Raw genomic sequence first — 17,075 nt, forward strand, 5'->3', positions numbered from 1 at the left:
CTGAGCTGGATGTGCCTGGGGAGGTGGTTGAAAATGGACTGGTGACGCCACAAGGGTGGTGGCCAATGGCACAGAGTCTATTGGGAAGCCAGTGCCTGGTGGTGCATTCCAGCAGCCAGTGCTGGATCCAGCCCTGCCTAGCATCTCCATGAATGGCCTGGATGATGGGGCAGAATGGACCCTCAGAGAGCTGGCAGGTGACACTGAATGGGATGAGTGACTGGAATTTCCAAGGGTCATGCAGCCAGCCAGGACCTCAACAGGAACTCCATGAAGTTCAACAAGAAGAGCCAAGTCCTGCATCTGGAGAGGTGCAGCCTCACACACCAAGATGTGCTGGTGGCCACCTACCTGGGAAGCAGCTTGCTAGGAAAGGGCCTGGGCTCCTGCTGGACACAGGGTTGAACGGGAGTGAGAGGTGTGCCCCTGCAGCAGAGAGGGCTCAGCATGTGCTGCATTGGCCAAAGTGCTGCCTGCAGGTTGAAGGAGGGGTTCTGCCCCTCTGCTCTGCACTGGTGAGGCCACGTCTGCAGGGCTGTGTCCAATTCTGGGCTTCCCAGTGTAGCACAGACATGGAAAAACTTGGGACAGATCAGAGAAGGGGCACAGACATGATGAAGGGACCAGAACATCTCCCATGAGGAGGGGGCTGTAGGAATGTGCTTCTTGTTGATGGAGACAAAACTATCCTTTGTCCCTTTAAAAGGGAAATAAGGCCAGAAGTTTTTCTCTTTGATTAGGTGAAAAAGGCATCTCATAGGACCCAGGGGACTTCACCTCAAACGTAAGGATAGCTAACTGGACAGGAGCCAAAAATTCTTGCCTAGGCCATTTACTAAAAAAAGAAGAGAACAAAGAAACTAATTGCTTTTGTGAGGTGTTTCACCAAGGGCAGGAGGGCCTCTTGCACCTAAATTGGTTTTTCTCTGTAAAGAGTTTGTTATTTTGTCTTTTATTAAAACCTTTTTGTTTCCAACACTGCAATAGAAGCCATCCTGCTGATTTTATGCCTTCTAAGGTAGCTAAGCTATTTTGGGTGTGAAATAGACCTCCAAGAGCTTATGAGATTTAGCTGGAGGAGGCTCCTATTTCAGGGGACAAGAGAGCTGGGACTCTTCCCTTGAGGAGCCTCGGGGGGATCTCATCAATCCCGTGAACACCCGAGGGCAGGGTGCAATGGGACAGAGCCAGTCTCTGTCCAGCAGTGCCCAGTGACACAGCAAGAGACAATGGGCACAGACTGAGGCTGCTGCAACAGGGTGAGACCTCCCACAGCATGGCAGTGCCACAGCCATGTTATGGCACTTCTTGAACTTTGTGAAGTTCTTGTTGGCTCATTTCTTCAGCCTGTTGACGTCCTTCTGGATAGCAGCCTGTCTTATTCCCAGCACATGCTCACTGTATTGACATTCCTATTTATTCCATTGGCCCAACTTTCAATATCTGCTGAAATTGGTACCACTCCAATCTATCCTGCTCTTTGACATGACAGAAGTTCTTCTCTCACACTATTAAGCACAACAGCAAAATGTATTTTAGAAGAGAACTACTGCATCCCACCTCTCACGGGGTTCAGCATTGCTCATATTGTTATTTTCCTCCTTGGCTTTGCCTTTGAACATCTCTCTTCAGTGAAACATCAATGTGCAGCAGCTATAGTGCAAATAAACTTCTTATTTAAAAACAGTATTAATGGCTTGATGACATACTCTGGTAGCATAATGTTGCTGCAGCATAGAAAACTATGGGATAATGTAATTGATTTGGTTATTCTTTCATTTTTTTCTAGAACTGCTTTTTAGTTCACCAGACTTGCATATGAAGGAAATGAAAGCTGGGTTGGAAGGGGCCCTGAGCAACCTGATCTGGTGAGACTGGAAGTAGAAAATCTTTAAGGTCCCTTCCAACCCAACCATTCTATAATTCCATGTTTCTGTGAATCCTGGCGAGCTCACACAAATACATCTCGAGTACAAAAGATTCTGTCACTTCCTGGGTTGGCACAACAGGAATTGCTAAAGTAATGGAAGTTTTTGATTTAGAAGGTAATCTGCATGTGTTTAACACCAGAGAGTTCTGCTTGTCTTCAATGTTTCAGGTTGCTTTTAAATTATTTTGCATTCGTTAATTTTGATTACTGTGTCTTAAATATCAATAAAATAAATAGAAACTGTTTGCATTCATTAGCCAGCCATGTAAATATCTTTTATAAATAAGATTTTAAAAATACTTATAATGTTTTTATTGCAGTTACATCACTTGTATAAAAATCTCTGTTTTTTAGACATTATTTTTACAATGACTTGGTGGAGGAGACATTTCTAGGTTAACATCTGGTTAATAGCTTGTCTGATTTCAAATATTTACAAATAACAGGTTTCTTTCTGAGAAATCAAAAAGAAAACTAAAACTGCCACCAGTCTTCCAACTTGCAGTAAAATTTCTCAGTGCTCTAAACTGATGTACAGATGTTTTTAAGGCATTTTTGCTTCAATGCTGGAAGAACACAAGAAAATATTAGTTAGAAGAGGTTTTACAAGAAAATGTTAAAACATGCATGAAGGTAAAATAATTTTTTTAATCCTTTAAAAATCATTATCAGATAAAATAGCTATCTGATGACAGCAAATATTTTGTGGATATGCAAAAATCTTTGTTATATCTTCATAACAAGGTGTGTAGAGATATAGAGATATAAAGTGAAAATGTACTTACTGTGGGAGTAAGCAACCCTTTTGACTCTTTCGCAGACATAACTTGCATTTTTCACAAACCAGGAATAGTATTCAACACAGTATCTGAAGATGGAGTTACAGATAGGAGATGCAGTTAAAGATAAGAGGCTTGTTATCTTTCATAAGGTGAGGGACGTTGGACAAGGGCATGGAGTGATAAGGTAAGGAGGAATGGCTTCAGGCTGAAAGAGGGCAGGTTCAGATTAAATAGTAGGCAGAAATTCTTTACTGAGAGGGTGGTGACACAGTGGCACAGGTTGCCCAGAGAAGATGTGGATGCCCCATCCCTGGAAGTGTTCAAGGTCAGGTTGGATTAGGGTTGGAGCAGCTTGGTCCAGTGGAATGTGTCCCTGCCCATGGCAGCAGAGCTGGAATAAATGGTCTTTAGTTCCCTTTCAACTCAAAGCAATCTGTGATTCCATGATAAGCACAGTACATCATGCTGCTACTACTAAATATGGAAGTAAAAAGCTAGATTCCAACCTCAGTGATGCCATTGGATGTTTGGAAAGATGCAACTGGGCTTTTTTTCCTTTAGCTGGAATACTGAAGCCAGATCAGGTACTGATCAGTGCCCTGGGACACATTTGGGTCTCAGCCAGTGGCCACAGACCCTCCATAATAATCATTGGTGATTGAAAATTGTCATTTGGGAACAAAAAGCCCAAAGGAGTATTTTAAGCAGACCAAGAAAGAAAAAATAGTGCCAGGTTTTACCTCATGGCTTCCTTTCTGGAATATCTTCTCTGACCAACACAGAGGCACAGCTGAAAGAACCTGCAGAGCTCCATCACACAGGGGTTGATCTTCTGCACTACGAGGGTGACAGGAGGGGAGGTGACACGGGGGTCTCTGAGCATCGCCTGGGGGCACCCTGGGGACAAAGCACAGCTCTGAGCCAGCACAAAGGCTTGGGCCACCACATCTCCTGCTCTGCCTGGTCTGGGATATGGTCTCCAAAGAAATGGCTTCCCTACTCCAACAAATAAGGGATATCCCTGAAAATGACGTTTTGGGGTCGGAGGAAGGAGAGGAAGAAAGGAAAGGAAAGGAAAGGAGGAAGGAAGGAAGGAAGTGGCGGAAGGAAGGAAGGAAGTGGCGGAAGGAAGGAAGGAAGGAAGTGGCGGAAGGAAGGAAGTGGCGGAAGGAAGGAAGTGGCGGAAGGAAGGAAGGAAGGAAGGAAGTGGCGGAAGGAAGTGGCGGAAGGAAGTGGCGGAAGGAAGTGGCGGAAGGAAGTGGCGGAAGGAAGTGGCGGAAGGAAGGAAGGAAGGAAGGAAGGAAGGAAGGAAGGAAGGAAGGAAGTGGCGGAAGGAAGGAAGGAAGGAAGTGGCGGAAGGAAGGAAGTGGCGGAAGGAAGGAAGTGGCGGAAGGAAGGAAGGAAGGAAGGAAGTGGCGGAAGGAAGGAAGGAAGGAAGGAAGGAAGTGGCGGAAGGAAGTGGCGGAAGGAAGTGGCGGAAGGAAGGAAGTGGCGGAAGGAAGGAAGTGGCGGAAGGAAGGAAGGAAGGAAGGAAGGAAGGAAGGAAGGAAGGAAGGAAGGAAGGAAGGAAGGAAGGAAGGAAGGAAGGAAGGAAGGAAGGAAGGAAGGAAGGAAGGAAGGAAGGAAGGAAGGAAGGAAGGAAGGAAGGAAGGAAGGAAGGAAGAAAGGAAGAAAGGAAGAAAGGAAGAAAGGAAGAAAGAAAGAAAGAAAGAAAGAAAGAAAGAAAGAAAGAAAGAAAGAAAGAAAGAAAGAAAGAAAGAAAGAAAGAAAGAAAGAAAGAAAGAAAGAAAGAAAGAAAGAAAGAAAGAAAGAAAGAAAGAAAGAAAGAAAGAAAGAAAGAAAGAAAGAAAAGTGAGGGCAGCCTTGGTGTGACTGTCAACTACTTTTTTCCATTTTTGTGTAAGTAGCAGCAGGCCATGGCCATGTGTGGATAACCTACCTTACCTGCTGAGTATAATCCCCTTAGACAGTGTAATTGCATTTCCAGGTTCACATGTCTCACACACTTTATAGCTCTGGGCAATGCTATGTTATGTGATAGCACAGGTTATGAAGGTTAAATTTGGACTAATGAAGTTCTGTTGAAATAAGCTTGAGTCATCCAGTGCTGACAAGAATTTTAATATAAAATGGCATTCTTGGGCAGGAGGAAAATCAGGGCTCTACCAAGCTGAAAGAGAAACCATTTTCATTGCTATGAAACCATTTCTCTGCTGGCAGTGCTTGACCAAGATAGCAGGAGTATGTGAGGAGCAGGGCACAGACCCTGGCAGCTCCCAAACTCACAGGCTGCTCTGAAAGCCAGCTGTGTCAAAAGCACTGCAGAAATGCCAGGTGAGATTAGCAGAGATGGGCATTTCTCTTCACCTCAGCAATTTCACTAAATGTCATTAGGCTTTGTCCCCTTAATAGCATTTGACACACCTTGATATTCTCCTACATGGAGTGAATGAAAAATTAATGATTCCTTGCTTATGTAAACCCACTTCATGTTAAAACCAAATATCACAGCATGGGACAATGAGGTTTTAATATAAGTTGTCCATGAAAAGTACTCTTAAAATTGATTAGAAATAATAAAGTTGATGAATAATTAAAACTTGCTGAAGGCCACCCTCCTACGAATTTCGGCCCCCACAGAAGTGGGTCCTCCTATCCTGCTAACCAGGCATTAAATGCTTTATTCAAGCCATGTGTTTTGCCAGCAGAAATTCAGTTTTATCTAGCTGCAAATTGAACGTAGGCAATTTCAATTTGAAGTCATCTATGTGGGAAAGAGAAGTCAAACAAAAATGCTGAAAGCTAAGGAAATTGATTTGGTTTTCATTTTTGGCAATCACTTTAACACTGTATTTGCATAATACTGTATTTGTTTAATGATGAAATAATTTTCAATTAATTTTCTATTTAGTTTTTTTTATTGCAGAGTATATTCACATCATATCATTGAAATTTAAATTTTCACCCATTCATAGTAAAGCTTTATACCTCTTCTGTAATAACTATCTACTCTGAAATGTATTTTTTTGTGTTCAGTAAAAAAGTTCATAAAGATAAATAAAAGTAGGAATTTATTTCAGAACTTTCTGTTCTAAAAATTCTCTTTCTTAAGAGATTGAATTAGTCAAGAGACCAGAAAAGGCAAGAACCACAGCTCCTGTGCAGATTTCCTCCTGTGTGTTTGAAATTGCCACATTATTGTCAGGGGCAGTGAAGTGTCCAACTTTTGCAATAAACAGACAGCTCTTTTATTAATTCAATATCACATCCCTGTGACACTGAGATTAAATTTTGCTGCCAGTGAAGACCAATGTTATGGTTACTGTGAATGATTCAGACTCAAAATATCCCTCCCTGCACACTCTAATATGCACATGTACATGATTTATTAGTTGGCACCCACTTCTGTGATTAAAGAAATTAATTATTGGAATCATGAGTCATCCCTCAGAACAATGTGAATGCCCTTTCTTACTTAAGGATCCCACTGCTGGATTTATATCCCCAAATGTGTGATTGTTAGAATTAGGCAGGCAGCCTGTGCCTCCATGGCTCCTCACAGAGAAGCATTTGGTGACTCCAATTCACCCATCTCACTGAAATCCAGTTTTCCCACATTTTCAAAGCATCCTAGGCTCTCCAGGGTCTATTAGTGCTGCACAGCAGAGGAGGACTCTGGTGTTTGGAGCTCTTTAAACAGAAGTAAGATGAGAGAAAAAATAAAATTGATTTCAGAATTAAATAGCATTATAAGAGCTAAAAAGATGACCATGAAAATGCAAGTGATTTGTCCAGCATTTTAGTTCCTCAGACACTTCTGGTTTTATCTAAAACACCAAGCCTAAAGTATATTGAAGACCCCTGGAGGCCAGGCTGATATGTTATCTTTGCACTACCCAGCATCCATGCTTCTCCTGGACAGTCACCACACAGAAATAGAAGCAGATGAGAATTGAGCTTTCAGGAAAATCTAGTTGATGATGATCCTTTTTTAGCTGAGGAAGGAGTTTGCAGTATTGTAAATTCAGAACAATTCTGGGGGTTTCATGTGGCATGAGCTGATTTCATAATTTTGTTTATGACGAGATTTAAAGCATGATATTTTCTTTTGGAATGACATAAGAATGAATTCTCTGATAACCAATCAGTGCTAAAATTGCCCCACAGAGTACCCATGTTATTCTATCATCACAATATAATGTATGTCTTGAATTTGCAGCTGTGTACAATTCACAAGCAAATGGGAAGCAGTCCCTTGGGCATTTGGGGTGGTTTACATACATAAACTATCACAAGCTAATTAACCATGTATGTTTTTTGTGCCTGGGAATGTTTCTATCTTGCATCACTTGCAAACACACTGCTGTTTCTGTGCATGAGGTGCATTTACTCACTGGTAGCTGAGTTAAGTTTCAGTGTCACACCAGGTCGGTAGGAAGGAGGCAGAGACAGCACTGTGGAGGGCAAATCTGGGGGAGGGAAAAGAACAGAATTTGCTTTGGCATCTTAAAACAAAAAGGCAGGTTGATTGAAGGAGCAGCAAAAAGGAATAAAAAATACAACCCTGAACTCACAGTTCATTAGTAAACATTACATGGACAGTGATGTTTAAACACATTATGAGTCATCTATTTCTATATATTACTTTCTATTTCATAAATAGAGTGTTTATGAAAACACACTTTGCTGCTATTTCAGATCAGTCTTACCTGGCTCTGTTTGCATCACTTTGCTGGCTTCTTGTGGAGACACTGTCTGCATCCAAAGCATGGACATCTCAGCTGTGGAAACAGAGACACACCTTTCCTTTTATTCATTATTTATCTGTCTACTGAGAAGAATTTCTAGGTATGAGACAGCTCAACAGCCAGAGTCCCTCACCCAGTACTGCCAGTGACATATATAAAAATGCCAGGATGAAATAAAAAAGAAAAATCTGTACTTGACTAAAACTTGAATAGCCTGTGGACTAGGGAAGGGCAGGGTTTCAAAAAGGCATCAAGAAGGCAAAAGAAGCATTTCTACATTGCTTTTTCACAGGTCTGCTCACCAAATTTGGAGCTAAATGTGGGGGAAGATCCAAGTGGCAAAGGTGTTTGTGGGAAGCAAGATCAGGTTTTTCCCCTAAAGACAAGAAACTACAGGATGGAACCTATAGCTGATTTTGGCATTTCTGCAATAAAGTAATGAACTCACTGGTAACCCAGAGGGGGTGTCCCTGCAGGGCTCTCCAAGCTCCACTCAGAGGCACCTGGGCAAGGCCCAGAGCAGTGGGGCAGGGCGGTTCCAGGCTCCTGGCCATACTCACTGGGGCTGGGCTGCAGGGCTGGCGATGGGGCCAGGCTCCCCACAGGGCTCAGGGGGGCGCTGGCCATGCCCTGGGGCCTGGGAGCATCCACGTGGGGTGATGGAAACCACCAGCCTTTGGCTCCAGCTGTCCTTGGCCACAGCGGGAGCCTCGTGGTGGGGATGGTGGGGATGCCTGCTCCTTTCTGGGCGAGAGGGGTCCTGGTAGCTGGAGAAGAGAGAGAGACAGAGAAAGGGCACCTCTAGCTATGATATTTTCTAAAAAATCCTTTCCTTAAGATTTTTTTTTCTCTTGAGAAGCTGAGAGGCCTCAAGAACAAAATGTAAACATTGATTATCTGCTGCTGTGGAATGCAACAGGTGGATCTGTGATTTGTCTCATAGAGTTATTTCTAATTGGCCAATCACAGTCAGCTGGCTCAGACTCCCTGTCCGAGTCACAAGCCTTTGTTATTCTTTCTTTCTTTTTCTATTCTTAGCTAGCCTTCTGATGAAATATTTTCTTCTATCCTTTTAGTATAGTTTTAATATAATATATATCATAAAATAATAAATCAAGCCTTCTGAAACATAGAGTCGGATCCTCGTCTCTTCCCTCATCCTCAGACCCCTGTGAACACCGTCACAGGCACCAGCAACTCCAACACACTGGGGGAGAATAATATCTAAAATACACCCAGAAAATCCCATCTACCCCTTGAGTGCTCCTCTGGCACTTGAGCAAGCACTTCTCCATTTCGTTTTAAGTACAGAAACACATGGAGTTCCAATAATATTTGAAGTTTTAATTGAGAACATTTTAATGTGTGAGTTTTCATAAACAAAGAAAGAAACTGAAATTTTCCTGCAGGCTTTTGGTTTTTTCTTGTACTTAAAAGCACAAGGAAATTAAGTACATAATTTGTGCCTAATTTCCTGAACTGCTTCACTACAGTAGAAAGAGAGAAAGGTCTTGTCTGTCAGAAGGTGAGCAGGCAGGTACTGGAGGGCAGATGCTGCAGATTGAGAACTGACACTCGTGGCTATGAGAGATAACAAAGGTGGGCATGTGGTTTAGGAAATTAAAAATATTTATAAAGGACAGCAGACTGCCTAGAGGAAATGCAGGCATTTTGTAGGAGAGAGATGCAGCTGCAGTGACAAGGATGTATGAAGTCAAGGTCGGAATTTCTATTGATTTCTACTACAAGTTAGCAGGTGCAGAAGCCTTGATTTTTGGCTTCCAAAATGGGGCAGAGCAGCACTTTTCTATCTTGTAGCCCTGTAGCAAAATTAAATGTACTAAAGTTTATGAAATGCTCAAGTACAACTGAATGTCATATAAAGAAATAGAAAATAATACAGAAAAAACCCCATAGAAAATAAGAGGAAATAGTCTAAATAATCTTATTTTTGGTTTCAAACCAACAATCAGTTTTTCTCTTTTTCTCTGCCTCTTTAGAAAACTTATTTTTTCTGGTAAAATGGCTTTTCGCAAGAGTTTCTTTATCCTCCAGCTCTTCAATGCATTACTGGCATCATCTGCTGATTCAGAGAAATTTTATGCTACCCTTCATTTGGAGCTAACATCATTTGTCAAGACATTCATCAAGGGGAACACAAATTTAGGTCTGACAATATTTGCTCACATTTAAATGTCCACACATGTTCTGCTGATGAATCCAGTGTCTTGTTTGAGTCTTCCTGCAACTTCACAAAAGTTGAGAAAATCGAATCTAGGTCTTGGAGGTATGAGAAGACAAGGTTAGAGCATTCACTATCCCACTGCATATTGTGTGAGAGAAAGGAAAGAAATCAGATTCTGCTACCATAGAAGCAGCTGTTGTTTCTAATTAAAAGGGGTTTTGGCCAAGTGTCATCTTTTTTTTTTTTTTTGTTTGTTTGGTTTTGCAAAGAGAAACATCCCAGAGCTTTCAGCACACACAACTTGCCACTGACTTCAGTTTGTCCTTGAAAATGGGAGACAGTGATGGGCAACAGTGAAAGGTGAGCACATGAAGTGCAGCTCAAACTGGCAAAGCAGTTTTGGATGGAGGAGTCACACAGAACAATGACTGAATGTGTTCACCTCCACTCTGAATGTAACTCACGTAAAAGTAGGAGCTCATTTGTGCTGAGAGCTATGGAAGGCACCCAGTTAGATTTAGGAGCACTGGAGACCCTCCCCAGCCCAATGCTGAATTCTCTAAAAGCTCTCATCCTGGCAGGTTTTGTTTGTTGCTCCACCTGAAGACCTTGTAACAAATAATCTAAAGATTTGTAAAATTTACTGACACTTATGATATAATTACTGTATTAAATTTTCAACAATATAAAATATTATTATAACTATAACCATATATATAATATTATTCAAATATATAAGCAATAATAAAAAATGAAATAATATTTATAGTAATGGTAATGAGGATGGAGTACTCATTGCAAGAGCAATATGAACATGATTTTCACTCAGGTTTCTGTTTCCTTTTATTCCCCAGGATGTACTTACCCAGGTCAGATGATGTGTTACTGGAAAATGTGTAATTAATAACAGGAGACTTATCTAGTATTTCCAAAAAATCAGACAGATTTTTCCCTGCAAATAGAAATGCTTACAAATATCAACAAAAGCTTATTTCCAGTATAAATCATCACTGAGGAAAACTAGGGCAATATTGTTGGGTGGAATGATTTTAACTTTTACCTGTCTGCCCTGCCATCACACAGATGTATATACAATCAGAGTCATTGCTCTGACGCACTGAAAGGCAAAAAACATAAAAGAGATCATTGTTACCAGTTTTCCTTACAGGGAATTATCTTAAACAGTTGAAAACACAAACAAAAATGGCATGTGGCTATGGCAGCTGACCAAGTATGTTCCTTCTGATCTAATTTTTGACAAAAATCTCAAACTACCATCAAATCCAAATGTTTGTATCTTCAGGGAAAAAGTTTCTATCTAATTAAAATTCTAAATTACAAGCATTTTTACATGGAAAAAAATCTTCAGATAATATAGCCCATACTTATTCTCTGTGAATCAGAATTGCTCACAATATCAGTATATAATAATAATTCTCAAACCTACCAATCTTTAGTAATTAATTATAAAACATTTGAACAACATGGAAACATGTACATCTCTATATTATACACATGCATATTATATATGTATCTTGTTCCGTGTGTTGCAAGAAAAATGCTGTTGAGTAAGAGCAATAGGCTTTTATCCACATTTTTGTGGTTGTTTTCACGCCAGGAGTAAATGAGACAGATAAGACAATGATAAATGTTCAAAGGAAATGCAAACCTGAGAGAATAGAAGTGGATTTGAAAATTTCTGTGAGATAACTGGTGGAGTTTCCAATGATATCAACAAGTAGAGCTGTAAAATCTAGACAACAAATAGAGAAAGTTTATTATTGAAAATATATCCTATCATGAATGCCAAGTCAAAAATTCACTCTTATATGTGATGATATTTTAGATATATGCTCATACAAGACAAAGCTTAAAATATTTTAAAGTTTAAAATATTTTCCTGGAGTGGACTGGAAGAAACCATGAGAATACTTTCAGAAGTATATTTCAGAGATGATATCCAAAATATGTGTGTCTAAAAGCAAACTTGAGTGGAATTTATCTGTTCAAGAGAACATTTAAAATCAATGCTGTACTTAGTCTGCTTAAATGCAGGAGATCTAAAGCCTGCAGGCTTTGCCCGCTGTAATTGCCTGTCTGCCGTGTAGGACCTTCCAATAGGAATTGGATTTTTTCCTCTGGGGTCTGCTTCAGACATCCTGATGATTCAGATGTCAGCCCAAGGAATGGCTGGTGGTGTTTTAGTGGTACTTCCTAGCAGTAACAGGTCACTGTTCTCACTTAGGGAGTGCTGGACCTGAGCCCTGAATTTTTACTGCTTTGGAGAATGCTCCAATCCCCAAGATATTCTGGATTTGCAACACAAAGATTAAAGTTTCTCTGTTATTCTCCAAAGCAAACTGGGTAATTATCCATCAAGGCTTGTGGGATATGTGGGTCCAGAGAAAGCCATGAAAGCCACTGTGGCTTGTGCAGGGTCACCACGTATGGCATAGAGGGTTTGGAGTCTGCTCTGTAGCTGCTGATCTACTCTTGATCCCCTGCATTAACCATCTGAAGAATTCAAACCCTCACATGCATCCTGAAATGTTAAATTCTGTGAAATCAGGGGTGTGAATGAGGATTTCAGGTGAAGGGTTTGCCCAACAGTACTTTGTAGTCCATTCAACAGTTCTATGAAGATGTTAGTGCTTGCTTTTCCCTTCTCTTGGGCTCATTGAGGTTACTGGATGGAGGAGTGTGCCTCTTGTTGATGGAGGGACAAAACTATCCTTTGTCACCTTAAAAGGAAAGAAGCCCAGAAGTTTCTCTCCTCAATTAAGTGAAAAGACACCTCAGAGGACCCAGGAGACTTCACCTCAAACTTAAAGATAGCTAATTAGACAGAAGCCAAAAAGTCTTGCCTGGACAATTAACTAGAAAAGGACGTGAATAAAGAAACCAAGGGCTTTTGTAAAGTGTTTTACCAGGAGCAAGAACATTTAGCACCTGGCTCGGATTTTCTGTTTGTTATATTGCCTTTTATTAAACCTTTTTGTTTCCAACACTGCAAAGAAGCCATCCTGCTGATTTTTATGCCTCCAAGGGTAGCTGAACTGTCTTGGGTGTGTTATGGGCCTCTGAGAGCTTATTAGACCTGGCTTATTAACCTAGAAGTTACTATAACAACTGGAAGTTTCTCTGTTGGTGCAGAGAAACCCTTGTTCATCTCCTCTGGGTTTTCTCAGGAGAGAAAAAGTGGCCAAGGTGAGGTACCACATAATGCTGGTTGTCTCTCCTGTGCTGCAATTTGTATTTCCAAGGAAGAAAGGGAGGATTTTGCCAGCCAAACCACACCAGTCACTTGACTCCATCCCAGGCTGGTTGCAGCCACCTGAGGCTGTGGATTAGAGCAGCCACTCCTTGTGAGTTATGGCTGTTGGCCTCAGTGTGGTGGTGGAAATCATAAGGATGAATTCTGCAGAATTCGGACTACAGCCTTCAGCTCCAAAGGAAATAATTCAGCTTAAGCACATGCAATTGCCCACTCTTTTGTGTACCCACCTGTCAAGTCATTTGTCACATTATTCACACAGTAGCAGTAGTGCATAGGGAACTTGCCAGGGTCAATATTTTTTGCATTAGAGACTGGAGGGAGAGACAGAGGGAAAAAAATATCAGTGTGTTGTGGCCCAGGCTGTGGGAGAGAAGCTGCTGCAGAGCTGAGCAAAGCCAACACTCACTGTTGTAAATGGTGACTGACACTTTGTGGAAGGCAAACGAGCTGTAAGAGGTGATGCTCAGCAAAGAGAAGAGTTTCTTGGTACCTGCAGAAACACAGGTCCATGCTATTAGTGCTGGGAATAAATGGTGAGAACAGCATGTTTTGACTCTGCTCATTTAGTGTCTAAAGGATTCCCAAGGTGCCAGCATGATACAGCTGCCTCACACCCAGTCCATTCTCATTTCCACTGAAGGAAGGATCATTTGCATTGCTTCTTCCTTTTGATTTTGTTTTCCTTTAAATTGAAATGTACACTGGATTAGAAAGTGCTTTTGAAAGGCGTCCCACAAGTAATTATATTGTGTCTATATATAAACCCACACTAATTTCCAAGTTCTCTGGGGTAGACAGCCATCTGCACGATAAATGCACAGAGGTAACATGCTCCTGGAAACAACTCTGGAGGCTGACAGCACATGTTTACAGCTTCTCCTGCCAGCACCTGTGGTGCCTTTTCTCCTGCTCTGCTGGGCTGCAGCTGTGACCTGCCAGCTGTGTCCCTTTACCTCTGAGTGCAGTGCTCAGCATCCCGTTCACCAGCTCTGTCAGGTTAATGGCAGCCAGGTCCAGGGACTTTGCAGGCAGCTCTGAAAGAAAAGGAGTGCATGAAGGCAGAAGGAAACAGCTGTGCAGCCACTGCTCACGTGTGCTGGAAATCTGCCAGAACTGGAAAACCAAAATGAGCAGATTATGCACATTTGGGGCGTACCAAAAAAACACTGATGGGAAAGTAAAATTCCACCATGGAGATGAGTCTAGGAAATAGCAAGATACAGCAGCAGTAAAATGGTGAGCCAAAATTCTGCCAGCTGTGCCCTTGACCATGTCCTTGAGCAGCTGCAGGACCCTGCCAGCCCTGGCATGCTGGTGCCCTCCCCTGCAGGGCAATGGGTGTTTGCTGCCAACAGAGCAGCAGATCTCACCATGCCGGTCACAAAAGGCAGAGAAAGTGCCTAGGAAAGGTTCCACCTTCCCCAAACCTGCATGAAAATATAGATTTTTGTTTTTCACCTACATTGATGGCTATACTGCTTGCTACAACAGAAAAATTTTGCTGTAGCCAAATCACTCTTTTTATCTTGTTTTATTTCTGTTGTTGTTGCTTATTTGACTTTTCCCAAGTCTTTTCAACGAGTTTTTTTTTGCTTCCCTCCCACAAAGTCATGCAGGAGCAGAGCAGTGCAGTGTCTGTGTGAGGGAGGAAGGTGTGTGTGAGCATGACAGAGAGGAAGAACAGAGCAGGACAGAAAAAGAAGCACAGAAAGCTGAGATGAGAACAAAATTGAATCTGGGGAGAAGAGCAATTTTCCAATGACATCAGTACTATTTATAACCAGCTTGAAGCACCCCAGGGCTGAAAGCAGCACTTGTCCACAGCATAGAGGAGAGAAAAGGAAAAACAAAAGGGAATGAAGAGCTGGGAAGGAGAGAAAGGAAAAAGAGAAGAGCAGATTTTGGGAAGGACAGTTGTTAACATGGCCAGGGACTGGACTGGGTGGGCTGGGGCTCACAGACTCTGCAGGAGCAGGGTCCATCTGCACAGCACCTCCCACTCCCATTACCACCCTGGCTCTGGGCTCCTGATGTGCTGCCTGTTACCTGCAGTAGCCAGCACTGCCAATTGCTTCTCTTTCTTGTTTTCTTTTCTTAGGCACGAAGCTGCAAAGGGAAGAAAGAGACTGAGAAACAGTTTTCCCTGTTGAATTTGCCCCTCAATAATCAAAATAAAAATATAGTAGTGAATATTTGCAGAGATCTTCACTAGGCTTGCACCAAGAATTTCTGCAAGGTAAAGAGTAAAATAAGGCCAAATGCAAATAAATCTTCTGTTCTCTGTGTATATTTGTTAATCAGAGCAGTCATGCAATTGAGGATTGTCCTCAAGGGCTGTGTTGCAGGAGGAATGGGCTGAAACTGGGCGCAGGAGATTGGACTGGGTTTCTGGGATCACTTGGTGACCAGCTGAGGTGTACAGCAGTAAATGAGAGACTGCAGGACAAGTTGAAGATATGTGTTGGAGATTTAGGTTACCTATCCCACCGGAGGAGAGCTGAGTGCCTCCTAAGATTAATCCCAAAGGCTCTCCAAAGGAGTCAGTGCTAGAAAATGCTAATTTAATCTCATGCTAATCTCAGCCCATCTAAATTACCCTTTATGTATGTTTACAAAGGAGAAATACCCAGTAGGCAGTGTATAATCCAAGGTTTATAAATTGTGATGTTGTATTAATCAGCTGTATTAAGAACTCTCAATTAGTCCAAGTTAAATCTGAATTGACAGTCTAGGTGGTAGGAGCTCTTCTATGACCCTTCCCTCTCTTTCCTTTTAAACCTTTCTGATTCCAGATTCTCAGCATGGGATTTAGGAACAGGCATCCCCTGCTCTGCTCTGCTGAGTGACACCAGCCCTGCAGCTCCAGCCCTTCAGTGTTCCCTGCACACGGGGAAAGAACCAAACCTGCCACAAATGTGGGAATGGGGCTGTGGGAGCAGCAGGGAATACACTGGGGAATTCGCTGGGGAGCACCAGCCCATTGTCCTTACCTGTGCTGAAAACCAGAAAGAGACACAGGAATCCCAGGCTCATCTTCACTGCCACCTGCCAGCAGAGCCCCTGCATCATGGATGCTGACTTCCAGCAGGTCTGGCTGCTCTAGGAGAGAGAAATGCTCTTTTGGTGCTGGTAAAATTTTTAACATTGAGCAATTTTGTCCAGCCCTTGTCCCAGAATGATTTAACCACAAGAGAAATATCTGATTTCTGTGATGCAGAGAAAGATTGGTGTTGGAAATGACAAAGGAGCAGAGACCCCACAATCAGTATTTCCTCTGTGCCTGTGGGTGCCTCTTGATTTTTGAGTCCTACCTAACTGGCTTTTCTGGGAAATTGGTGATGTTATCAACACAACCCTCTTCTCTGGCAGGATGAGCTGTGCCTAAAAGGCACCTGACACAACAACTGCCTAAAACTGTTCTATTAAAAACAAGGCAAAATTTGCTTATGTTTGGTTTCAGACCACAAATGTCAGCTAAGTTCTCTTCCATAGAAATGTTGTTTTTCTGATCATTCCTGGTTTTGTATTTCTGAGTTACTATCACCAGGTTGTGTCCATACTGCCTTGCCTACCTGCTTGGTAAGGATTAACAATGTTCTGCCTTTCAGACCATGAGCTGCTTTCCAGGTTTCAAAGACTTAATTAGCTGGCTAGGGAGGTGGGGAAAAAAAGGTTTCTTTTCATGTTTCCCCTGTGTTTGTAATATCAGAACATGTCAAATAACTCTGTAGTTGTCAGAAAATAAGGGATGATATGAAAATAAAAAAAAAGCCCAAAATTTTTTAATATCCTCTTGGAGCAGCTAATCTTACAAGTATGCGGAAAAACATTATCTTGAAGGTAATACTGTTTGATTAGAAAAATATTATCATCATATTTAAAATATTTTTCATCTTGAAGTCACTAGAGAATTCAAACATTCAAAAAATGGCTTATTTGTATTTAGTGACTCTAAAGAGACTCTTCCTTGGTATGGTGGAACAATACTAAATATTTCTGTGTTGGAAATGTCTGTGTTTGCTGGTCTGATGAGACAAAGGTGTGTAAGTGCCAGCTCTGCTAATCCTAGCAATGCTCTGAGAGCTTTCAAGCAGTTCATGCTACCTTTTCAGCCCATCTGCCCAATCCTTTTTACTCAGACCCAAGCCTGGAC

At 41.9% G+C, this 17,075-nt stretch overlaps 1 protein-coding gene across 1 annotated transcript; it reads right to left on the reverse strand.

The window, feature by feature from the left end:
• Positions 1-2,314: 2,314 nt before the first annotated feature.
• HHLA1 (HHLA1 neighbor of OC90) lies at positions 2,315-15,999 on the reverse strand. The gene is made up of 15 exons (XM_063178481.1): positions 15,913-15,999; positions 14,969-15,028; positions 13,876-13,956; positions 13,329-13,412; positions 13,150-13,233; positions 11,315-11,398; positions 10,706-10,762; positions 10,511-10,597; positions 9,648-9,740; positions 8,021-8,227; positions 7,422-7,493; positions 7,107-7,181; positions 3,453-3,609; positions 2,716-2,798; positions 2,315-2,496 (listed from the first exon to the last, which is right to left on the reverse strand). The coding sequence occupies exons 1-15, from the start codon at positions 15,989-15,991 to the stop codon at positions 2,453-2,455; spliced, it is 1,347 nt and encodes a 448-aa protein (XP_063034551.1). The 5' UTR covers positions 15,992-15,999; the 3' UTR covers positions 2,315-2,452.
• Between the last annotated feature and the right edge of the window lie 1,076 nt (positions 16,000-17,075).

Source organism: Melospiza melodia, chromosome 1 (assembly GCF_035770615.1).
Source record: "Melospiza melodia melodia isolate bMelMel2 chromosome 1, bMelMel2.pri, whole genome shotgun sequence".
Lineage (NCBI taxonomy): Eukaryota > Metazoa > Chordata > Aves > Passeriformes > Passerellidae > Melospiza > Melospiza melodia.